Source organism: Myxocyprinus asiaticus, chromosome 6 (genome assembly GCF_019703515.2).
Source record: "Myxocyprinus asiaticus isolate MX2 ecotype Aquarium Trade chromosome 6, UBuf_Myxa_2, whole genome shotgun sequence".
Classification (NCBI taxonomy): domain Eukaryota; kingdom Metazoa; phylum Chordata; class Actinopteri; order Cypriniformes; family Catostomidae; genus Myxocyprinus; species Myxocyprinus asiaticus.
This window is the reverse complement of record NC_059349.1, coordinates 9716114-9742519: the sequence shown is the minus strand read 5'-3', so window position 1 is coordinate 9742519 and position 26406 is coordinate 9716114. Positions and strand designations below refer to the sequence as shown.

General features: G+C 38.8%; 1 protein-coding gene across 1 annotated transcript; it reads left to right on the top strand.

Moving 5' to 3' along the window:
• Nucleotides 1-15243: 15243 nt before the first annotated feature.
• LOC127441954 (arf-GAP with coiled-coil, ANK repeat and PH domain-containing protein 2-like) lies at nucleotides 15244-25403 on the top strand. Its single transcript, XM_051699561.1, has 13 exons — nucleotides 15244-15357; nucleotides 15784-15835; nucleotides 15917-16017; nucleotides 16097-16205; nucleotides 17129-17334; nucleotides 21295-21364; nucleotides 21446-21540; nucleotides 21737-21930; nucleotides 22078-22179; nucleotides 24167-24259; nucleotides 24568-24785; nucleotides 25080-25161; nucleotides 25316-25403. Exons 1-12 carry the CDS (start codon nucleotides 15305-15307, stop codon nucleotides 25122-25124), a joined length of 1338 nt encoding a protein of 445 aa, XP_051555521.1. The 5' UTR covers nucleotides 15244-15304; the 3' UTR covers nucleotides 25125-25161; nucleotides 25316-25403.
• The last annotated feature ends 1003 nt before the right edge of the window (nucleotides 25404-26406 follow it).

Here is a 26406-nt window from a genome sequence, read left to right as displayed (position 1 = left end):
CTGTGTGTGAAATGGAAGGGTTTGTGCTGTGACTTTACTTTAAATCTTTACATGAGTTATTTATGAGCTCTTTATGTGTATTATTGGTCAGTCAGACCAATAAAATCTTCAAAGTTTTTATACCTTATTTGACATTTTAAATATGCAGAGGCAGGGCAAATTGCACTTAAATGCCGCAAATGATTTGACTAACTATTTTATTTGGTAATATTCAAAGTAATTGAAGCTATCAGAACATGTGGGAAATAAACCTGAGTAGACACTGTAAATAGAGTTTTGTTTTTTACTGTATTCAGAGCTCAATCTGCAATTTTGGGGTTTCCAGACAGACACCTATAAGCCCTCGTAGCCAATTTCACACACTGATTTGTACCCAATTTAACAATATTTCTGCTGGACAGTGCAGTTAAAGCTAATAAATGAATGAATAATTGATTGAATGATTGATTGAATTGCGCCTCAATCAGTTATCACCTGTACTTGTATCTTTTTATGATTATACACTATACCTGATGTTATACGCAGATTAATTCTCTACAATGAGAATAGCTCTTAAAAATGTGTAACTGACTTTTCCTAAACAATTACTGATTTAAAAATGGATGTTATGTTAAAATAACCAGAGATTCCCAGAAACTGTAATAGGTTGAAATAGAACAGGAATAGAAAACTGTCAAATGTCAAAACAACAGTCTGATATTGAATACAAACAATTCGGTGAATGCTAACATGAGTTTAAGAACTCATTTATTCTACGTGTGTAGATGTTGAAGCAAAGCAATGCGATATTTACACATTTTGATCATGTGCCATTCATAAAGGTTCTCCCGGTATCGCTACCCCACACTAGGTCTGTGCCCCATCTTGGCCACCCCAGTAAAAATGTCCTGGATACGCCACTGTTGGGCATACAGTAGCAATATGGTGGCACAGTGGCTTCACTGATATGACGTCATCAGCAGTCCAGTTCCATATATAAAAAAATCAGTGGTCGAGAAGCATCGTAATACCAGGTGTGAACGGTGTCTATATGACATATAGGCCTAACAGAAAACAATCTGAAACCGAGAATTAAAGAATCTTTTCTTTCCTATTCCTTTTCCACCAGAAATTAATATATAATTGATAATTATCGAGGTAAAAGACGTCCTGACTTCAAGACTCTTGTTACACCAAAATAAATATTTAACACTCTGGCCTTCCATACTTCTCGGTTTTATCGGTACGTCTGGTCACACTAGGTTCGGCCAATCAGTGGCTGTGTCTCGTTTCGAAGGCTGCGTGCTAGGTAGGACGCGTCCTTTGAAGGCTGCAGTATACCGAGTGTCCTCCTTTAAACAAGTCTTATTTAAACGAGATGGCCTTCGTAGGACAAACGGAAACGGAAACAGAACGTAACATGGTTGCTATGACAGCACGCCACTCTTTAACAAGCTCGAGCGCTTTGAGTGACAAGGGAACAAGAAGGGAATGTATGAGGTAAATTTTAGGAGAGTTATAATGATGTAAAGAGAAAAGAAAATAGATTTTAGAGGTGTACTTTTAGTCTAATACTTTATTTTAATTATATATTGATATAATTATACATATCATATACTTTGCACCCATCTACTGAGGTACTTCAGCTTGGGAATTAACATTACGTGAGTTTGAACATCATATTTATGGGCAAATTGACGTCATTTTTTTTTTAGACATTTCCATTGAATCAAAGAATTGTGGGTTGTGAGTGCCCAGAAGTATACACCTCATGCATCCTCCGAATTCCCGTGAAAGTAGGCTGCATTCAAAGTGTCCTACTCGCTTTTCTCGATGTATTCGACGTATGCGGCCGACAAATGCGACCTCAGGAGGACGCATCCTTCCAAACGAAACACAGCCAGTCCTTCAAGCCAAACGCCACGTTACGTCATTAATATTCATGAGTCAAGCCTTCGCAGAAGTAGGAGTGGTGAATCCGCTATCCGGATGGGGTGCAGCGCTACTGTATCATCTGGGATGCTTCACCGTCGGATATATTCACACCCGGCGCTGTTCAAATCAATACCATGACCGCATTAGCAATATCTGCCGTCGCGTGCACTGTAAATGATTTGGATTTCTTGCGTTAAACGCGAACGTATTGTGAATCATTGTAATTATTGTGTCTCGTGCTCTTGGGATAACCTCCAGACATCAGTGTCATCATTATCATTCATTCATCAACATGAAAGTAACGGTGGATTTTGAAGAATGTCTCAAAGACTCGCCGCGGTTCCGGTGAGTCCGATGCTTATTACAAACCATAAACGTCCTGCAATACACGCGCAAATGATGCACAAAAGCGGCGCTCCTGCATCACTCTGTCCTCATGAATGCAGCGGGCTGCGTTTCAAACCCTAATGAGCTGCCTACCTAGAAAACATCTCTAGGCACCATATGCGCGTTCCGAACGTTCCATGGCAGTCTAAGTAGGCAGCTCTTAAGTTTTAAGTCACAGCCATGTAGTCTCGCCTCTCCCGCTGCATTGTCAATGGCTGAGATGCGCTGGTGTAGAAATGATATGTTTCTGTCCATTAGAAATGTTTACATTGTGGCTACTCTGTATTTATATTTTATGGCATATAATACTGTTTGTGTATGAATGTCACTATGGTGGGTTAAACCTTGTGTGTTTATATAAAAAGTGTAGAGACACGCATGCTAGTGTGCATTTGGATTATGAAGACAGCAACATGAAAACATGATTCTCATGGTTCTGATTATGTAGTGATATTTTTGTTCATCACCAACACATGGATTTTCATTTACCAGGGCAGGGCAACAAGATCAGTGCTAGTACACTAGTCTAGGCCCTATTCTGTTCACTACAGATGTCATACATTACTAATATTGGCCATTAAATGGACGAGTCTTATTTCCAGAATGCCCACATTATTGCAAACCTGAGAAATATGTGTGTCCGACTGATTTTATATTTTAAAATATATGCAAAACAAATTGCCATTTTTACAAAGATAACCCAAATGTTATTGTATTGGTGAAGAAGATTAAAGTATGTGAAACAGTTAATGGAATACTTGAAAATGCTGGCATTATTTGTTTTAGGTTTGATCTTCTACTTTTGCTCAGCTGTTGTGATATTACACCAAATATCCAATTATAATATCATATCAAATCTCGCAAAATAATTTCGATTAAACAAATCAAACACACATGAATCAGTTAAAAATGTCATTGGGTTCACTTGAAAATTACAGTCAGAAGTTTTATCATTTAAACCAGTGGTTCTCAACTGATTTTGCTTCAGGACACAAAATTGTTTATCATACAAAATATGTTGTGGTCAGCACAAACCATATTTATCCCTGCAAGTGAAACCGTATTTAATGTTGTCTGTATCATGTTTCATTTTACAGAACCTTGCATAGATTTGCATTTCTTGCATTTATGGTTTTCAAATGAGGGTATCTGCCTAATTTGGTTAGCTTCTACCACCTGGTAGACATATTTGCACCAAAATACTCTTGGGTTTTCAGACTGGGGTCAGAGGACCCCCAGGGGCCGCAAAGGTGGTGCTAGGAAAAATTCAGAGAAAAAAGTTACATTTTTTTAATAAAAGTAAAATTTTTTTAATGTTTTCAAATTTAAAATGATTACTGTTTCATTCTGTTTTCTAAGAAATTAAAATTAATTTTTATATAATTGAAAATGTTTTTCTTCAGGTTTATACATCTTGTAACTCTAATAGTGAGTGTAAACAAGACGTGGTCAACTTAATAAAAAAAACTTTTTTTTTCTTCCAAATAATATTTTTTATAATTTCTTTTTGCTTTAGTGCAATGACAAAATCACTGGACGTCTTTCATTCCAGCGCATTCGTAAAGGTTAGGGCAATACATTTCGATACTGTGCTTTAATCACGCTTGGGTGGCATAGAGATAATTTGGGGTTAGGGTTAGAAAAAGGGTTGAAAGTTGAGTCGGAAACATAGAATCAAATTATACGCATGGGCTCAAACTTGAATGAGACCTTAAAGCTGCATTACGTAACTTTGTGCACTCTAGCTACATCTGTGGTTGAAACATAGAGAACAGCAGACTCAATCACTACCAGTATATTTTAATATGATTATTCAAGTGTTTTATCTACTATTAATGTTTGTATTGTACTACACTTACCAATCTAAGAGGTGATACTCGTGTTATGGCTGATTCAAGTTCAGTGGAAGATTTTATTATTTGTATTTTATATTGTACAGCCTCAGCTGATAATGCAAGTGAACCTTAATACTACAATAGTATGTCTATGCAATGCTCACATAACACAGTAAACTAAAAACATAAAACAAGACTTTAAGATTTGAAAGACCAAGGTCATATTTGTGTGGTATTGAGATGTCTAAGGACCAAGACCACAAGATTCAGTTGGCATACAGAATGACATACTACCATACTTTTACTATTTCTTCAGTATATCGATATGGCAGAAATGGTTTTATGCAATTCCAAACTCAGCCTCAGGCTTCAATTCTGGTGCGCATGTCTGTCCAGTCAGAGCTGAGGTACACCTCTGTAATACATTTTGAGAAGTGATCAATATCCCCCCTCATCAGAATGCAAATCATGAATCAGTAGCATGCTAAACACTTCTAGTGTGTCCCAGGTCGATTTATTTTACAGTGCAGAAAGTTTCTCAAATGGATGGATGATTTAAAGTGGAATTTAGCTTCTTTTTTTTCTTTTCTTTTTTTGCTTAGGGAACCATTCATAACAAAGCTGCATGAACTTACAGATGATTCATAAAAATGTTGCATGCTAATTTAAGAACATTTGCTGACTCTTTAAATCATTTCTGTAATGATGTGTTGTAGGGCCACAATAGAGGAGGTGGAGGGAGATGTTGGTGAACTGGAGTCAAAACTTGACAAGGTAGGCTTCTCCTGGGGGCATTGAATTATTTGGACAGTTAAACGTGTGAATGCTACACTTATATCATATAACAATATACATTTACTGAGCACTTGATTAGGAACACCATGGTCCTAATAAATTGCCTGACATGGTCTTCTGCTTTTGTAGCCCATCTGCCTCAAGGTTCGATGTGTTGTGCATTCTGAGATGCTATTCTGCTCACTACAATTGTACAGAGTGGTTATCTGAGTTACCGTAGCGTTTCTGTCAGTTCGAACCAGTCTGGCCATTCTCCGTTGACCTCTCTAATCAACAAGGCATTTCCGTCCACAGAACTGCCGCTCACTGGATGTTTTTTGTTTTTGGCACCATTCTGAGTTAATTCTAGAGACTGTTGTGTGTGAAAATCCCAGGAGATCAGCAGTTACAGAAAAACTTAAACCAGCCCGTCTGGCACCAACAATCATACCATGGTCGAAATCACAGAGATCACATTTTTCCCCATTCTGATGGTTGATGTGAACTTTAATTGAAGGTCCTGACCTGTATTTGCATGATTTTATGCATTGCACTGCTGCCACACGATTGGCAAATTAGATAATCGCATGAATAAGTAGGTGTACAGGTCTTACTAATAAAGTGTTCAGTGATTGTATACACTTGGGTTGTGCGGTATACCGGTACTAAAGAAATATTGCGATACTAAAAAATTTCAAATGGTACGATATCATCTTGTTGTTCATTTCAGTACCATATTAAAGTATGCTGCCATTAGCAAAATGTAATGTAATGTGAGAGTTTTGAGATTAAATCAAAGACCATTTGAAAAAAAAAAAAAGTCTCGATATGGCCAAGTGTGATCATTAAACAGCAGAAGGATGTCATTTAATGAAATAATATACAGTCACATGCGCACCACAGAATGAATGAGAGGGCCTCTATGCTCTGTCATCTCCTTCACTTGCACACAAACGCAACACACACTACTAATGCTTGATTTTCATGCAGTGTGTCCAATAATATCCATCTGCAGAGCCGCAGAGCAGTGTGTTTAGTGTATAATCAGCTGTGAACTCTGAAATGACTATTTTCACCATTGCTGCTCTGAGATTTCAGCTCACAAGTCACGGGAAGCTTGATATAATGCTATAATCCTTCACAAACATGAAGAACTTCAAAGATCTTTCAAAATAAAAGTCCCGCTGAAATGAGAGCTCTATTCAGCTGATTGCGTGAAATTGAAGACATTACGACAGAAAAATATTACTATTGTATAATAGTGTAATATTCAAAGTAGTCACAATAATAATCATAATAACAATAATATAATATTAAATGGTTATATTATTAGTATTATTATCTGTAAGCAATATCACAAAAGTAAGTGTGCTGAATATCAGCATGTTGTGATTCAGCCATGGCAGACTTTTGCCTCAGGTAATAAGATTGTTTTCATTTAATGTTTTCATTAATACTGTAAAGCTCTGTTGTGCATCTTTTTTGTTTTTTACCAAAAATAATATACACTTCCCTTCAAAAGTTTGGGGTCACTTGCCTGAAATGTTTCTCATGATCTTAATCTTTTGATCTGAAGGCGTATGCTTAAATGTTTGAAATTAGTTTTGTAGACAAAAATATAATTCTGCCACCATATTAATTTATTACATTACAAAACTAAAATTGTATTTAAAAAGAAAAAGTTTTTGAAATTGATGACTTGGACTAAATAATTAAGAAAAGCAGCCACTAAGTGCCCATCATATAGATGGGAACTCCTTCAATACTGTTTAAAAAGCATCTCAGGGTGATACCTCAAGAAGTTGGTTGAGAAAATGTCAAGAGTACATTTCTGCAAATTCTAGGCAAAGGGTGACTACTTTGAAGATGCTAAAATATAACACAGTTTTGATTTATTTTGGATTTTTTTAGTCACAACATAATTCCCATAGTTCCATTTCTATTATTCCATAGTTGTGATGACTTTACTATTATTCTAAAATGTGAAAAAATAAATAAATAAATTAATAAAGAATGAGTAAGTGACCCTAAACTTTTGAATGGTAGTGTATATATTATTATTGTTGAAATATTATTATTGGCTCTATATTGTTGAAAATGTATTATATTTTCATTTGATTAAATGCAATTTGATCATAACATTTAATTAAAAAAGGTACCAGGGCTGGTATCGTACCGAAGCCAAAATTTTGGTATCGGAGCAACCCTAGTATACACATCATACAAATGTTATACTTACAGTCATCAATGCAAACCAAATGACAATGTGAAACTGCTCCTAATTCAGCAATAATAAAAAATAAACCAATGCAATTGCTGTTGCTATCTTTGTGCCTAAAGTCTCTGGGTGTCATTTTCCTTTGACATTTTATAAATATTTACAGTAGGCCTAGGCCTCAAATGTGTGGATATTACTAGAAACATATGTTTGTGTTCATTTTGAAGTGGTATGCACCAAATGATAATGTGCTCTTTTGTAGCTGGTGAAGTTGTGTATAGGGATGATAGATGCTGGACGAGTTTATAATCAGGCCAACAAGCAGTTTGTGAATGGAATCAGAGAACTGGCCCTGCAGTCTACCAGAGACGAGGTCATTGGGGTAAGAGACAGCCTTTTCTGTCTTCTTTCTACTTTCTGGCTCTTTTCCCATCGTCTGGTTTGTAATTAATCTCACAGTCTCTCAAATGTGTGCAACTGCTGTTGTTTTATCCAGGCTGATAGTTGTGATTTGTCTTCTGGCTCGATTTTCTGTTTCTTTTACCATCTGATTTTAGAGACCCCTGACTCAATGTTCTCCACATGCTATTCCCAATAACTGCGTTTTCTCTTCTAGTCCAGTTTAGCAGTGTTCGCTGAGACTCTGCTGGAAATGAACAACTATCATACAGTAAGAGCCCTCAGACTGAAAGTATATTTATATATGTGTGTGGGATTACTATACATTCTGGACAAAATTGCCCCTGTAAGTTTGCTAAATGGGACAAAACCTCCCTTTGTGGATGTCCAGGGGACTGTTTGGCGATGTCCTCAAAGGTAAATAATTGTTTTATTTTTTAAATCTAAAAATGCAAAGAAACATGGGCAGAGTTTAGGTTTGAGTTTTGGTTTGTCAGTGTTGGGTAAGTTACTCAAAAAGAGTAATCGACTACAAATGACCAGTTACTTCTCTTAATTTGTAATCAGATCATATTACTGATTAATTTATGTTAAAGGTAATTCAGTTACTGATTACTTTACTTTTAAGTTACTTTCTAAAACACTTGTTACATATATTTTTTTTGTTTTCATGCAACAAATTAAAAACGATGTCAGAACAGTATTTTGTCCCGTCACAGAAAGGCAAACAGACATACAGTACATATTAAGATAATTTTTGTTTTAAATATATTCTACATAAATAATACTGTTTTAGAAATATGTGTAACCCAAGTAATGTGCTTAAAAGTAATGAACTCAATCGAAGGTTAGTAACTGTAATCTTATTACAGGAATTTAAAATGTAATGCATTGCATTACTTTTGAGGAAAAGTAATTAGATTACAAATAATTACTAATTATTGTGTTATTAGATTACACCCAACACTGGTCTGTAGTAATTATAATTATCTAGTTTATGATTTGTTCTCAACTTAGTAAACGTGTGTGTGTGTGTGTGTGTGTGTGTGTGTGTGTGAGTTTGTGTGTGGACATGCTCAGGTGCATCATGATTGTACTTTTCATTGTCATCCTTTAACAATTTCTGTTTCTGATTTACAAAATTATTTAGCTTAATGAATACAATTAAGGTCTGACTTTACATTAGTGTCATATTACTATGTAATTACATAGATAATTAATGAGTAATTATAATGAACAAGATGTACTCTGTGTAATTCTTTTGGTGATCTGCTTGTAATTACACATTGTTAATACTATTGTATTTAAAATAATTATAAAATCATTAAATTTTTATATAACATGTACATGTAATTTAAAGTGTTACCATTATAGAGAAGTTTATTATAAAGCCATTATGTACTGTATTATTAATTTTCAAATTTAACTCTGTTTAAAAATGCTCAAAGCAATTTCTCTTTTCTATTGCGTTTCTTTAGATATTGTTTGATCAAGCCCAGAGATCCATCAAGTCTCAACTTCAGACTTTTGTGAAGGAGTGAGTGTTTAAGACTTTTGTATCATTTATCCTTTGTTTTGTGAGGACTGCTGCCGTGTTGCTTGTTTTTGCATTTACATTTTATCCAAAGCGACTTACAAAAGAGGAATACAATATAAGCGAATCATCTTAAGGAGACAGTGGTACGAAAAGTGCCATATTACAAAGTTTCACTAGCATCAGAGTAGTATTTGTAAGACAGCTTCACAACCGGCGGGAAGGAGAACACAGGGAAGCAAGTTTTTCCTGGCTCAGGTAGGACTTTTAATAGGCCAATTTAGTGCTTTACAACTTCACAAACTCATCAGCTTCACAGGCACATAGGCATTTAACACATCAGCTTCATAAACATAACAGGTTAAACAGCTTCAGCTTCAGGAGCACCGTGGCCTTCATTGTGCCAGACTCTCTCACCCTCTCTGCTGGTGGTTTGGCTGCTTATATGCCGCTCTCCCCATGCTCACTGGAATTAGAGACAGGTGTTACAAATAATCTAGCTCAGCTGCAAGCGCCCTTACCGCTTTCTCTCCGGACGGATGCTTGACCACGCCCCCGCTGCCACAGTATTCAAGACAGATTAAAGTGCAACAAGAATTTTTTGTATTTACAGTGGTGTGAAAAAGTGTTTGCCCCCTTCCTGATTTCTTATTTTTTTGCACGTTTGTCACACTTAAATGTTTCAGATCATCAAACAAGTTTAAATATTAGTCAAAGATAACACAAGTAAACACAAATTGCAGTTTTTAAATGAAGGTTGTTACTATTAAGGGAAAACAAAATCCAAACCTACATGGCCCTGTGTGAAAAAGTGATTGCCCCCTAAACCTAATAACTGGTTGGGCCACCCTTAGCAGCAACAACTGCAATCAAGCGTTTGCGATAACTTGCAATGAGTCTTCTACAGCGCTGTGGAGGAATTTTGGCCCACTCATCTTTGCAGAATTGTTGTAATTCAGCCACATTGGAGGGTTTTCGAGCATGAACTGCCTTTTTAAGGTCATGCCACAGCATCTCAATAGGATTCAGGTCAGGACTTTGACTAGGCCACTCCAAAGTCTTCATTTTGTTTTTCTTCAGCCATTCAGAGGTGGACTTGCTGGTGTGTTTTGGATCATTGTCCTGCTGCAGAACCCAAGTTCGCTTCAGCTTGAGGTCACGAACAGATGGCCGGACATTCTCCTTCAGGATTTTTTGGTAGACAGCAGAATTCATGGTTCCATTTATCACAGCAAGTCTTCCAGGTCCTGAAGCAGCAAAACAGCCCCAGACCATCACACTACCACCACCATATTTTACTACTGGTATGATGTTCTTTTTCTGAAATGCGGTGTTACTTTTACGCCAGATGTAATGGGACACACACCTTCCAAGAAGTTCAACGTTTGTCTCGTCAGTCCACAGAGTATTTTCCCAAAAGTCTTGGGGATCATCAAGATGTTTTCTGCCAAAATGAGATGAGCCTTAATGTTCTTTTTGCTCAGCAGTGGTTTTCACCTTGGAACTCTGCCATGCAGGCCATTTTTGCCCAGTCTCTTTCTTATGGTGGAGTCATGAACACTGACCTTAACTGAGGCAAGTGAGGCCTGCAGTTCTTTGGATGTTGTTGTGGGGTCTTTTGTGACCTCTTGGATGAGTCGTCGCTGCGCTATTGGGGTAATTTTGGTCGGCCGGCCACTCCCGGGAAGGTTCACCACTGTTCCATGTTTTCGCCATTTGTGGATAATGGCACTCACTGTGGTTCTCTGGAGTCCCAAAGCTTTAGAAATGGCTTTATAACCTTTTCCAGACTGATAGATCTCAATTACTTTCTTTCTCATTTGTTCCTGAATTTCTTTGGATCTCAGAATGATGTCTAGCTTTTGAAGATCTTTTGGTCTACTTCACTTTGTCAGGCAGGTCTTATTTAAGTGATTTCTTGATTGAGAACAGGTGTGGCAGTAATCAGGCCTGGGTGTGGCTAGAGAAATTGAACTCAGGTGTGATAAACCACAGTTAAGTTATGTTTTAACAGGTGGGGCAAACACTTTTTCACACAGGGCCATGTAGGTTTGGATTTTGTTTTCCCTTAATAATAACAACCTTCATTTAAAAACTGCATTTTGTGTTTACTTGTGTTATCTTTGACTAATATTTAAACTTGTTTGATGATCTGAAACATTTAAGTGTGACAAACATGCAAAAAAATAAGAAATCAGGAAGCAGGCAAACACTTTTTCAGTGTTTTCAACACTTTTTTTGTATTTTTTTGGGACTGGTTTTTGGGACCGCAATGATATTTTTTATTACATTTTTTTCAGAGACTTGAAGAAGTTTAAAGATGCTAAGAAACATTTTGATAAGGTGAGTGAAGAAAAGGAGGTGGCACTGGTGAAGAACGCTCAGGTTCCTCGTAACAAACAGCACGAGGTGGAAGAGGCCACCAACATCCTGACCACCACACGCAAGTGCTTCCGCCACATCGCCCTGGACTACGTGCTACAGGTCAGTTAATGACTCTTTATCATCATACACTTCATACACTTTATATTAATTTCTGCAGTGAAAAAGTTGACTTGAAATTAACTGATCTAACTGATTACCATCAAAAGTTCAAAAAGGCGTTTGAAACTTTTTTGAACTTTTAGGCTTTTTCAAGCCAAAATTCATCATTCAAGTTTTTCTCAAAAAACTTTCCTTTTCTAGTTTAACATGTTGTGCTCATTTTCCAGATAAATGTCCTGCAGTCCAAAAGAAGATTGGAAATCCTCAAATCGGTAATATTTAGAAGATTTAGAAGACTCTATCATTTACAGAGGACTCTTTAATTCCAGATTTTAAGAAAAATTCCTAATATTATTCCTGTCTTTGTAGATGCTGTCCTATATGAACTCCAACCTCACATTTTTCCATCAAGGATATGATTTGTTCAGCCAACTTCAGCCACTAATGAAGCAGCTGGGCGGTCAGGTACAAACACTGCAGCATGCATTAGACACCCATACACACACATGTCCTGTGTTCGGATGTTTAGCTCACAGTGTGCTAATGTAGTGTTTTCTTCATCAGTTGGATCAGCTGGTAGTGGATTCAGCAAAAGAAAAGAGAGACATGGAGCAGAAGCATTCAACTATCCAACAGAAGGTAGAATGTGGACAGAAACTAGATTTCGTTTGCACATCATTTTCAAAATTGAACTGTATTAACATGCTGTAAGGAATGTGTTCTGTATCTTCCTTTCAAAACCTTCTTGGCTAATTTCTGATTTCTGTCTGCATTTTCAGGCTGCTTTGCAGGTAAGACCTCTTATCACATATACACTCACTTAGCACTTTATAAAGAACACTATAGTCTTAATAAAGTTCCCGACGTGGTCTGTTGTCAAGTCAAGTCATTTTTATTTGTATAGCGCTTTTCACAGCACACATCGTTTCAAAGCAGCTTTACAGAAGATCAGGCATTAACAGAAAATTAAACTGTAATATCTATAAAGTCTTAGAGTCATCATTGTGTAATTGTAAATTGTGTATAAATATAATTAATTAAATAATACTTGTACTTAGAAACCCAGTGAGCAAGCTGAAGGTGACTGTGGCAAGGAACACAAAATGGAGAAAAATAACCTTGGGGGAAACCAGGCTTACTGTGGGTGCCTGTTCCCCTTTGACTAAACAGCATGAATATAATGCCAGTATTACTTAATTATGTGCAGTGCAGGTCATGGTTTAAAATAAGTAAACTAAGTAAGTGTTAAGGGCCAGTGTTTAAACAAAGATTTTTTAAGAACTGTAAGATTAATGACTAAAGTCTTTGATGTTCATTCTGGATTAACTGCAGAAGTTCACATAGATGCATTGTCCTTTGTTAGTTGGCTGATGAAGGCTTTTGTGGCAATTAATTGATAGTCTATGTATTCCATTTTAAGAATGTAGTCCATCAATAGACAAAGGTGCTGCAGGCAGAGATCAATGAGGTGCATCGCAGTTCAACCTGCAGGTCATTTCGGTGAGGTTCGGTGGGGTCCATCCTAAATCCAAGGTTCAGGCAGTGGCATATGATGTATTCGATGTCTTACAGTTGGAGTTGGCAACAGTTCATCCTCTGAAGTCCAGTGTAAAAGACTGTTGTAGCCCATCTGCCTCAAGGTTCAATGTGTTGTGCATTCTGTGATGATATTCTTCTCATTACAATTGTACAGAGCGGTTATCTGAGTTACCGTAGACTTTGTCAGTTTGAACCAGTCTGGCCATTCTCTGTTGACCTCTCTCATCAACAAGGCATTTTCATCCACAGAACTGCCGCTCACTGGATGTTTTTTGTTTTTGCCGCCATTCTGAGTAAACTCTAGAGACTGTTGTGCGTGAAAATCCCAGGAGATCAGCAGTTACAGAAATACTCAAACCAGCCCATCTGGTACCAACAATCATGCCACAGTCGAAATCACTGAGATCATATTTTTCCCCATTCTGATGGTTGATGTGAACATTAGCTGAAGCTCCTGACCCGTATCTGAATGATTTTATGCATTGCACTGCTGCCTCACGATTGGCTGATTAGATAATCACATGAATATGTAGGTGTACAGGTCTTTGTAATAAAGTGCTCAGTGAGTGTATGTCTCTTTCATTGTTTTAAGGACATAAAGTGGATGGTTGAATCTCAGGAAATCTTCCAAGAACATGTCTAGGTCAGATCTCACTCTAAAATCAAAATAAAGAAATGATATTGTTTTAGTTATTATATGTGCTTAAAGAAAATAAAGCCTGTTTTCAGGACCATTACAAATGTTTTGCATTGTGACATTATATTCATGACTGTTAAAGGGATATTCCAGGTTCAATACAAGTTCAATTGTCATTTGTTAATTACCACAAAAATACTTTTGACTCATCCCTCTTTTATTTAAAAACAAAAATTGCAGTTACAGTGATTCACTTAATGGAAGTGAATAGGGCTAGCTGCTAAACTTTAAAATATACACTTTTTTAAAAGTATAGCCCAATGCATGAACATTATATGTGTTAACATAATTTTAGTGTGATACAATTACGGCATTACAGCGTTTACCAGATTATAGGGTTTGCCAGCATTGCTTCATCATGACAATGCAGTTGCAATATAACTTTACACAGATAAGGTTATTTAGTGATTTTATCACATTAAAATCAGTTAACGTATAATATTTACGTCTTGTGACTATATTGACTGGCCCCATTCACTTCCATTGTAAGTGCCTTACTGTAACCCAGATTTTTGCTTTTTCAAAGTCAAGTCAAAATTACCTCTGCAGTTATCAAAACTATGCACAAATGCTGTCGATTGAGCTTAACTTGTATTGAATCTGGAATATTCCTTTAAGCACATTTGCCCCCAAATTCTCATTACTGTAATGCAAAACAAGAAAAACCTTAATTCTCTTTATTGCAAAACTAAAAGACACTGTAAAAATAATTACAGTATGTTATTTATGTCATATAATGTACAATATTACCACATACTTTAAAGTGTAGATTTAAGTTCTGATCAGGCTTAATATACAATAAAAATATAATAATTATTGAGCCCTGAAAGGGTGATATCCATTACAGTATATACAATAATGAGAATCTAATGATAATCATTAAACAATTATGAGAATTACAACAAACTCAAAAGCAAACATCTAGATGCTTCAAAGTAATGAGAATTTGAGGGGAATTGTGCTTCATTGTCATGAAAACAATGTCAAATTGTAACCTTCAGAGACCCAGCGTAGCAGAACTGCAACGTGTGGTCAAAAAACAAAACAAAAAAAAAAACCAGTAGCTGACACTCTGAACTGTATCACAACAACAATTTGGATGGAAAAAAATTGCTTATTGAATGACACAACAATAGTAACCTCAAAGCAAAAATTTCCCACAGTATGCCAAAAAAAAAAAAAAAATTATTGATCAGTGGATTCCTATAAGCACGATCAAGAAGGAAAAACTAAAATATATTGTCAGTCTCTATGGGTGGTTCTCTGGGCATTATTTTCATGCAACATACTGTAAAATACGTATGTAAAATGACATTAAAAAAATTCTACTTTTAATATTATATTTTTTTCTTTTGTTTTGGGGTTAAAGATGACTATGACATGTTCTTCGGGAGATTCACCCAATTATTTATCAGTATATTTGTAGTAGAAGTTGACTGTTACTTCTCTGGTTGAATTTCAAGGATTTCTCCACTGATGATACCAAACTAGAATATAATGTGGACACAGATAATGGAATTGCAATGGAGGGATATCTCTTTAAAAGAGCAAGCAATGCCTTCAAATCCTGGAACAGGTAAAGCAGATCTGCTAATCTGATCCAAATCTGTGGTAGTGAACTTGAGACCATTTTGTTTATTGGTGTGTTTGTGTTGAATTCAATGTATGGGTCGGCATAATTCATAGCATGAGCATTTCACATCAGAATTCATTTTTCCCATCTCCATTGACATTTTCTTTACCTCAGTTGTATTTTCTTTTTCTTTTTGTTGGTTTATTTGCCCTCATCTGCTTTGTTGGTCCATACGAATGTTGAAATGACACACAAAGCTGAGCCTGCCAGGTACAATATTATATACTTAATGTAAGGCTTTTAAAATTCTTACTCCTTTTGGATATCCGTGATCACCTCAACACTATTTTATTTGTGCTGTCCACAAATACTCTCCCATAAAACGTTTTATCTTTAACAGAAATCAAGTTATTTCTCCCCCTCATATAGGCGCTGGTTCTCCATTCAAAACAGTCAATTGGTTTATCAGAAGAGATTTAGGGTAAGTCTAGTGTAAACAGTCAAATCAAGCCGATACTCGTGATCTGAAGTGGTTTTCTGCAGTTGTGTGTGTGTGTTTCAGGATAACCCAACTGTAGTGGTGGAAGATCTGAGACTCTGCACTGTGAAACACTGTGAGGACGTGGAGAGACGCTTCTGTTTTGAAGTGGTGTCTCCCTCCAAGTAAGTCTTATCTTCTCTGGGTAGCGGAATAAGATGTTGTATTGGAGGGTACACTCATGTGATCTGTGTTGTGTTTCAGGAGTTGCATGATGCAAGCGGACTCAGAGAAACTGCGGCTGGCATGGATCAAAGCCGTACAGAACAGCATCGCCACAGCGTACAGAGAGAATGGAGAGGAACACACTATTGTGAGTGAACAACACACACTGAAGGAATAGTAAATGACTTTGACTCGTCTCTCAGTATGTAAAAACAAACAAAAATGATGTTTACAGTAATGCACTTACAATGGAAGTCAGTGAGGAAAGGCATCATATTTTTGTTAAAGTGCATCTTCTGTACAAGATTGTGTGTTATTTGAGCAGTAAAATGATCTAAATAATATCTTTAGAGGTGGAACTACTTTTCTATAGGCAATATAGGTATATAACTTCTGGTTATTCATTGCCAATGTAATTCCTGTGGGTGGAGTTTACTCCATGTAAACTATACTTTGTTGATAGTTGCGTTGTCTTTTTCTGGTATCCATGGTTGTACATTATTATGTGAAAGGTACAGGGTTTGGGGGTTTTACATACTGTAGTCATGACATGAGTTGAAACAGTGGATATAACTTTACACATAGCAATTTTATCACACTAATTTCATGTTAACACATATAAGAGGGGAATTCCCCACATCCTGGTCCATCTTATTGCACTCCCCATTCTCCACTAAGCCCCTGTTTCACTGCGAGGTTGCACTGATTGTGCCTGATAAAACAAGATTTCTGGTGATTAGTGAATAAAACATGGGTTTATTTGCCGAAATACCACAGGCAAAAGAGGCACAGCTGTTAATGTATTTGCCCCATAATGTTTCATTCTTGTGGCGAGGCTTTCGAAATAGCGCTGATTTTAAAGTTTTCCTGGTGCAATGACTTGCCCCATAGACTTGCGTAAATGCGTTACTATCAACACAATTTTAGTTTGTTTTCACAAACTGAGAGATGAGCCAAATTATTTCCTCTGGTAATTGTATCTAGAACATAAGTTCACATGTATCTAAAGTGTGATTCTCAGCCCAAAGGTCATTCCAGTGTTTCTTTGTGAATATGTGTGTCATGCTGTAGAGTCTGGACAGGCAGTCATCAGCGTCTCTGGGCAGCCTGGACTCTGGCTGTGAGTCAGTGAAGCCGGTTAAAATTGAGAGTGCTCTCCAGAGGGTGCAGGCCATCCCTGGCAATGAGTTCTGCTGTGACTGTGGCCAGAGCGATCCCCGCTGGGCCAGCATCAACCTCGGCATTACACTCTGTATCGAGTGCTCAGGCATTCACAGGTACTAGGACAGTGTTTACATGGGATGTCTATACTTGATTCACTTAAATTAAATTTCAAGTGTGTAAATTTTTCAATGTTAAAATACTTTCTCCTGTTCCAACTTAAAATGCAGACAATTAGCCATTCGTAGGTTAATTCCTCTGAAAAGTGTAAATACTGTGGCTCTGTGATGCTATCAAAACATTGCTCTGTTTGTTTGAGCATCCTCCAACATTGACTTGACCAATTGCCAATCTTTTTGAAAACAATCAATATTTTTTTATATTCCGTTTGACGACATTGTAATGCAGAAATTACAAACTTTAAAGGTGCACTCAGTAGCTTTTTTGATTGTAATTTTGAACTTAAAGTGACATCTAGTGGGGTGGATGCAGCATCATTTAAAATCAATAGTTTCAGTTTCAGATGCCATTGTAGAAATGTAGTATTCACAATCATCCATGATTACTTTAATCCAAGAGTGAAAGTGTCCAATAACAGGACGTGATCTCAACATGGCAGCCCCCAAGGGAACACTCTCCATGTAGATTTAAACAGCTTTTATAAGATTACTGATATCTTATGTGAGTGGTCATGATCATATACATATGTTTCAAAGTTACAATTAATTTATTTTGGAGTAAAACCTTTTTAATGCTGAAAAATTACTGAGTGCACCTTTAAGACTAATTGTTCTAGTTATGCACATTTACTTTAACAGCTCTCATTTTTCTAAATCTTTCTGCAAGAGAATGGCCTTAGAAAATCTTTGGTTGTGTTTATTGGATCACTAACATACTGCCTACTGCACAGTATACTGTATATTGTAACGTTGGTGCTGCTGACAATGATGAAGACGATGACGATGAAATGAAGAACCCAAGTGCAATTTATTAATAAACATGAAAACCGAGTGAGGCTCTTAGGAGCAAGGTGGAGCTGGGGGATCGGAAGACTGAGGCGGAGCCGGTGGGACGAGGGACCCTGGCAAAGCCGACAGGCTGAAGGACCGCAGTGGAGCTGAGGGAACGCAGAGCTGAGGCAATGTCGAGGGACCAACAGGCCAAGGCAGAGTCCAGGGCTCGGAGGGTCCAGGCGGGGTCGGAGGGTTGAAAGTTCCCATTGCCTGCTAAGGAGAACTAAGGGTGGGTACAAGTGCGGGAACCATCAACAGGTCCAGCTGCTCAGATGTGGCCATGACATGGCGTGGAACAGACTCAGGTGTGGCTGTGACGTGCCATGGAGCAGGCTCAGGCGTGGCTGTGACGTGCCATGGAGCAGGCTCAGGCGTGGCTGTGACGTGCCATGGAGCAGGCTCAGGCGTGGCTGTGACGTGCCATGGAGCAGGCTCAGGCGTGGCTGTGACGAGGCATGGAGCAGGCTCAGGTGTTGCTGTGACGTGACATGGAGCAGGCTCAGGCATTGCTGTGACATGGCATGGAGCAGGCTCAGGCGTTGCTGTGACTTGGCATGGAGCAGGCTGAGGCGTTGCTGTGACATGGCATGGAGCAGGCTGAGGCATTGCTGTGACATGGCATGAAGCAGGCTGAGGATTTGGGGCAAAAGATGGCGCTAGCTCAGCGGCCATGACGTGGAACTCTGGCTCGGCGGCCATGACGTGGAACTCTGGCTCGGCGGCCATGACGTGGAACTCTGGCTCGGCGGCCATGACGTGGAACTCTGGCTCGGCAGCCATGACATGGAACTCTGGCTCGGCATCCGCCTCCCCCACGGTGAATGTGGAACCAATAATCTGCAGGGCGAGGTCGATATATTGAGCCAGGCTGTGGGTACTCTGACCGCCTGGCATCAGAATATAGATTGGCTTATTCAGTCCAAATCGGAAACAGTCTTTGAGGGCAACCTCATTAAAGTCCACCTGACAGGCCAGAGCGCAAAAGTCCTCCACGTAATCCTCCAGGGGACGATTCCCCTGACGTAGGCGGAGGAGCTGGATTGCTGGGTTCATAGTTCGGTTAGGTATTCTGTAACATTGCTGCTGCTGGCAGTGACGAAGACGATGATGATGAAATGAAGAACCCAAGTGCAATTTATTAATAAATGTGAAAACATGAACTTGACTTGACTTAAAACTTGACTTGACATAAACTGACAATGTTACCAAATATATAACACCTAATAAGGGACAATGGAAAACATGACGGCTTAAATACTAGACATGGGAGAACACATGACAAAGATGACCAATGAACAGACAGAACCAATAACAAGATAACAAGACCATGAACCAATGAAAACAAGACACATGAACATGGAGGGAAAACAGGACATCACATGACTAGGGACACATGACATGAAACAGGAAATAAACTTCCAAAATAAAAGACATGAAATACATGAACACACACATTAAACATTACATATATGGCCTACTATGTTTTTTTAATACACTGCCTGGCCAAAAAAAAAGAAAAAGTTGCGTACTCTAATATTTCGTTGGACCGTCTTTAGATTTGATTACGGCATGCATTCATTATGGCATTGTTTCAACAACCTTATGCAACATCACAGCATTTATTTCCATCCAGAGTTGCATTCATTTTTGGCCGAGATCTTGTATTGATGATGGGAGAGTCGAACCACTCCGTAAAGTCTTCTCCAGCACATCCCAAAGACTTTGAATGGGGTTAAGGTCAGAACTCTGTGGTGACCAATTCATGAGTGAAAATGATTCCTCATGCTCCCTGAACCACTCTTTCACAATCTGAGCCTGATGAATCTTGGCATTGTCATCCTGGAATATGCCCGTGCCATCAGGGAAGAAAAAACCCATTGATGGGATAACCTGGTCATTCAGTACATTCAGGTTGTCAGCTGATTTTATTGCCGGATAATGTTGCTGAGCCTAGATCTGACCAATTAAAGCAACCTCAGATCATAACTCTGCCTCCAGATGCTTGTACAGTGGGCACTATGCATGACGGGTGCATTGCTTCATGTGTTCCCTTCTTACCCTGACGCGCCCATCGCTTTAGAATAGGATAAATCTGGACTCATCAGACCACATGACCTTTTTCCATTGCTCCACAGTCCAATCTTTATGCTCCCTAAAAAATTTAAGTAGTTTTTCCTGATTAGCCTCACTAACAAGTGTCTTTCTTGTGGCCACACAGCTGTTTAGTTCTCATCGCATTGTATGTGTGGAAATGCTCTTACTTTCACTGTTAAACATAGCCGTAAGTTCTACTTTCGATTTGTTACGATGTGACTTCACCAAGCGTTTTAGTGATCTCCGATCATGATCATTCAAGATTTTTTTCTGACCACATATCTTCCGTGAAGCTGACAGTTCACCACTATCCTTTCAAATTTTAATAATGCGTTGGACAGTTCTAAACCCAATTCCAGTGATTTCAGCAATCTCCTTAGTTGTTTTCTTTGCTTGATGCAGGCCAATAATTTGCCCCTTCTGAAACACATTCTCTTTTCCACGACCACAGGATACATCTTTCGACATGGTTGTTTAAGAAATGAGAAGCTACACACTGCATCAGTTATGGATAAAAGAATTGTTGCCAGCTGAAACATATTAATCACTGCAATAATGATCCAATCATAGGCTCTTAAGTATCTGTTTATTTAAATCCAAACGGCGATTTTTTCTTTGGCCAGGCAGTGTAGAATGTGAAACAGTATGCACTTTAGTTTTGTCTCAGAAAATAAATATGGAAACTTATTTCACATTTTAAAATAAATTTTTTGTAAACTCTAGTGAAATGAGTCATGAAAAAGATAGGAGGAGGAGGGTGCTGATTATAAGCAGCAGGATTTGTTTAGAACATTTAAGCAGAACTGACATCAAAGTATTGCTCATTTTTTAGGTTTATTTCTTTGCTGCAGGATACAGCCTTGTCTGAGCTTCTTTGACCTACTTCTAAAGAGAACAAATTGTCTTTTACTTGCTTACAGATTTCTGCTGAACATTTCCCTCATTTAATGTCCTATATTTTCTTCTCAGGAGTTTAGGAGTTCACAACTCAAAGGTGCGATCACTCACACTCGACTCATGGGAGCCAGAGTTGCTTAAGGTAAGTGTTAATATATTCAGTTATATATATTTGCGCAATATGGTCAGCAGTTCTTTAACTTTATTTCTTGACTGTTTACAGTTGATGTGCGAGCTGGGAAACACTGTCATTAATCAGATCTATGAGGCTCGTAGAGAAGAGTTGGGCAGCAAGAAACCTCAGCCTGGAGATCCCAGGTACCTCCCAATGGCTTGAATGCAGCTCTCAAACACATCAGCTCCTCTAACTTCATAATGAATTCCACATCTTTAACTGTCTGAAAGTGGACACGTTCATGCATGTTTATATTAAAGAAATAGTTCTGTCATTATTTACTAATCATTATGTTGTTTTGTGTGTTTACACAAACCTTTTGTGTGTGTGAAATTCAAGACAGGAAATTGAGGCCTTCATCCGAGCAAAGTATGTTGAGAAGAAGTTTGTCCTGAAACCCACAGCTCAAAAACAAAAAGAAAAGATTATGGCGTTGAGGAAACATGACAAACGCATGAAGGGAAACATGGAGTTTCTTCCCCCGCGTCCTCCACCTCCTACACCCAAACTGCGCACTACCTCTAATACCTCTGGTGAGAGCTAGTTTCTTGTTAGTCCATATAAGTTCATAATGCTTTTACAAATGTTAACATGTTACAACTTCTAATTTTAAAAATAGTATTAGTATATGTTATCTTTTTCCTCCTTTTGACCCTGTAACTGCCATCCAATGTGAACAGCTCACCTCGGTGGTCAAGAGGTACGCCGTGATTCGCTGTTCTGCCCTGACGAGCTTGATTCTCTCTTCTCTTACTTTGACACATCCTCAAAGCTACGAAGCTGTAAGTGCTACACTGCCCAAACCCTCCTAGCAACCAGTGCACTGACATCAGAACACTGGCTCTGTCTGTTGGGTCTCAGAACAGTACTTACAATTATTTAACCCTTGTGCCGTGTTCCTCATTGGCTACCACTTCTTATGTTCTTGAGTCAAAATGACCAACCCATTTAGAAGAAGAAGCCTTTATTCTGTCACACATTTGCATATATACAGCAAAATTCTTTTTTTTTTCCTTCACATATCCCAGCTAGGCTGGTGTCAGACATGATCAAGGGCCTAACAGTGGCATCTTGGTAGTGCTGGGGCTTGAACCCCCAACCTTTTAGTCAGTAACCTAGAGCCTTAACCACTGAGCCACCACTGTCCCCAATAATGGTTAAGGCATTAGTTCTTTTTTTCAACTTGATTTCTAGTAACTAGAACAGGTTTTGTACCTCTTTTTGTAATTTATTGACAATAGGCCTAAATTACCTAAACTAATGCAACTAAACTTTTGCGTTAAAGAGTTTTTAATGGATATTTTTACTGTATTAAATACATCTAATTTTCTGTCCTGCTTATCACACTTTGTGTTTAATAATGTTTAACCAGATATTGTTTTACTCTTATTGTGTAAAAAATTGCATAAACTAAATTTGATGTGCTATTTATGACACAATTATTATTTTAATGTTGTTTTAATGTATAACAAAGAAGTTTGCTTTGACACACTTTTTATTTTCTCAAAACTGGAACACACATTCTTACTCTTTGTGAGAATGTGAAAGTTCCCAAAGCACACTGTTAAAATATTTATCCTTTGTTCCTTTGTTACTGTGTTGTCAAGAATAGTTCAGAAGTTGCCTGGGATATCAAAGGGTGTGTGTGTGTGTATGTGTGTGTGTGTATGTGTGTGTGTGTGTGTGTGTGTGTGTGAGTGTTTGTGTGAATGAGTGAATGTGAAAGTTCCCAAAACACATTGTCATAGTATTGTTTTCAATGTTCTTTTGTTCCTATGGAGTCAAGAAAGGTTCAGAAGTTGTCAAGGAATCAAAGGGTGTGTGTTTATGTTTGAAGACTGACTGCAAGCACACATGCACATATGTACTCATCTAATGGTTGAAAAAGCTTCTGAACACCAATTTTGTCTTTTTTGGAAACTTATCCATTCATTCCGAATGGCCGGTCATTTCTAAACGGGAACACCACAGGTGTGTGTGTGTGTATATGTGTGTGTGTGTGTGTGTGTGTGTGTGTGTGTGTGTGTGTGTGTGTGTGTGTGTGTGTGTGTGTGTGCGCGTGTGCATGTCCGAGCACACACATTCACCCATACACCCCATGCACCCCCACACGCCCTTTGGATTCCCAGGCAACCTCTGAACCTTTGCTGCATTGGTAAAAATCATGCAAAATTTCAGAGCTTGCCTAGGAAACCAAAGGGCATGTGTGTTTTTGTTTATATGAGAGAGTGTGTGTGTATGGGTGTGTGTAGGAGTGTGTACACATGTCCGAGAACTTTATATGTGCACATACACATATGTGATCATCAGATGGTTGGACAGGCTCCTGAACATTATTCTTTTTTTTTTTTTTTTTTTTTTGTAGCACCAGCCATTAATTTCCAGTGGCCTGTCGTTTCTGACCATGAACACAACAGGTTTAACAAAGTGAAATAAAACCAAAAAACATTTAAAGAAAATTGTAAAAAAAAAAAAGAAAAAGTGTTTTCAGATACCATATGTGAACAAAGTCAAGGTATTTTTTCCAATTGGATTAAGTAAAAAAAAAAGTTATCTGGGTCAAAATGACTGGAACACAACATAAGGGTTATACTGGTGTTGACAAAGCTCCATATACTGTATGTTATTTGCCCCAACTGTTGGGCAACTGGTTGCACTGTAGCACCAGTACCAGTGTCATTGTAGGTTTTACTGCTGCAATGTTCTGATTACACATGCATTGGTTGAAAAGGTCAGATACAGTCTTTACTTTTGTCCATGTAATGGCAGTGAGGAGTGCAGACAGTGGTATTCAGAACAGTGCAGACGGGAGCAGAGAGATGTTGGCCTCCACTGCCTCTAACAGTAGCCTGAGTGAACCAGGTGAGTTTAACACAATACAGGTTTAGATACTCTAACAATCAAATGCAGTCACATTTAATGTCTTTTTATGAGGAATCAAATGTTCCTTGATTCTTTGAGATAAAAGAGTAACATAGTATAACTTTCAAAACCCAAATATCTTTTGATGCAATGCAACATGACACTTGAGTCTAGTGTAGACAGGGTGTTAGCTGTCTAGTCAACCGTTGTTTTTTTTAAAACCCTAGTGTAATTACAGTAGCCTTATACATCTTTTTATGTCATGAGTAAAAGTCCTATCATAATAACCACAGCTGAATATATTTCAGAGCTCCAAGAGTCAGAGTCGCCCATGTCAGTGACTCAGACGGACTGTCTTCCTGTATTCTCTGAGCTGACTGATTTCTCTGCTGATCCTCTGCTGTACTGGGCATCCTGTGCCTGCAGTCTGACAGACATGGTGGAGGCACTGGCTCACGGAGCCGACGTCAACTGGGTCAACGGTGAAGATAACAATCGGACTCCACTCATACAAGCTGTACAGGGGGTATGTACATATGTGACAGCACATCAGATGAATCAGATCTGAATTAAAGATAATTTACATTGATTTGTAAGCAGAGGTATGCTGTAATTCTTTAGAAGTTGAGTATTGCTCAACTATATCCTATAGTAAGCCGGTTTCACTGCAGCACACTGCAAGAGTTTTCTCTGAAACCCTCTTCCTCCCCAGCTCCAATGGTCTAGATCTGCTACATGGGGACTGTTTGTAATTCTAATTGTGCAACAGCATGTCATACATGCTTGATGCAGCATGTCTTGTGTTTGTCTAATTGTGTAGCAGCAGTACTTTCAGCAGAAGCAAGTCTCCGTACTTGCCCCGTAGTCTCCGTTGCTAGTCCGCCAAGACCAATATCCTATCAGTATGTCATACCCACATTAACATGCTAAATCTTTCAGAGAGCTGTCATGACTGAACTAATTTAAAAGTGTCTGGCATTTGAAAATCAATTGTAGCTCTTACCCAACTGCAACACTCATACAGGTAAACACTCCATGCTTGTGTGTGTGTTTCAGGGATCACTGATCACCTGCGAGTTCCTGCTTCAAAATGCTGCTAACGTGGACCAGCAGGACATTCGTGGCAGAGGACCTCTGATTCACGCCACCATACAGGGTCACACAGGGTATTTCAGTTAAAAGTAACTTGTATAAAATGACAATATAATTGTATATTTTAATGTACAAAGACACTCACGTGAAGACGTTATGTCATGTCACGTGACACAGCAGTTATTGCAGTATTTATATGTTTGCTGTAAGGCTGTAATGCGTTCATTTAGGAAAATTAATCAATATGATTATCAGCGTTACATTTATTTAAAACGTTTAACAAATTTTTACTTGTTTTTTCATTATAACAATACATAATTCAGAGTCCCACCTCTTGAAAGAAAGACCTTCTTAACAAATTGTAACGGGGGTAATGTGGGCAACGAGGAGGCGGGAACCGGCTGAACAGTCAACATAAAGTTTAATGTAAAATTAAACATAAAACAAACATAAACACACACACATACAACGCAGCCGCATGTCTCTCTCTTGAACTGACATCTCCAGCCGCCCCTTATCTTGCTCTCCCGCTGATCAGCTGATTCAGCTGATCCATGCCTCCTCCTTGTCACACTCCTCCCCCGCCCGATTAAGGCCAGGGCGCCACCGGTCTGACTAACTACCCCCACATCTCTGGGGGGGAGACGCTGCCCTTCCGGCCGTTCTATCAGCCAGTGGTCCACCCCGCCTCCTGTGAACCTGGGGGGAGAGACGAGGGGAGGCGTGGGGAGAGGGAAAGAGTGAGTGGAGACACAGAGAGAGAGAGAGATGAGAAAGAGAAGAACTTTTTCGCCGGCTCCCGGACGCACTGTCACCCGGTCCTCAACCGCTCCTCCACCCTCTGGCAGATGCCAGCTCGCTCCTCCCCCAGCAGATGGCAGCGGGTCCTCCGGCCCCTGGCGGACAGAACCTCTCCTCCCCTTCTTGGCAGATGGCCGCGGTTCCTCCGGCTCTCTGCGGCCAGCAGCGACCCCTCAGTCCCCAGGCAGATGGCCACGGCTGCTCCCCTGGCGGATGGCAGCGACGCACCCCTCCTCCCTCCCGGGTTTTGGCAC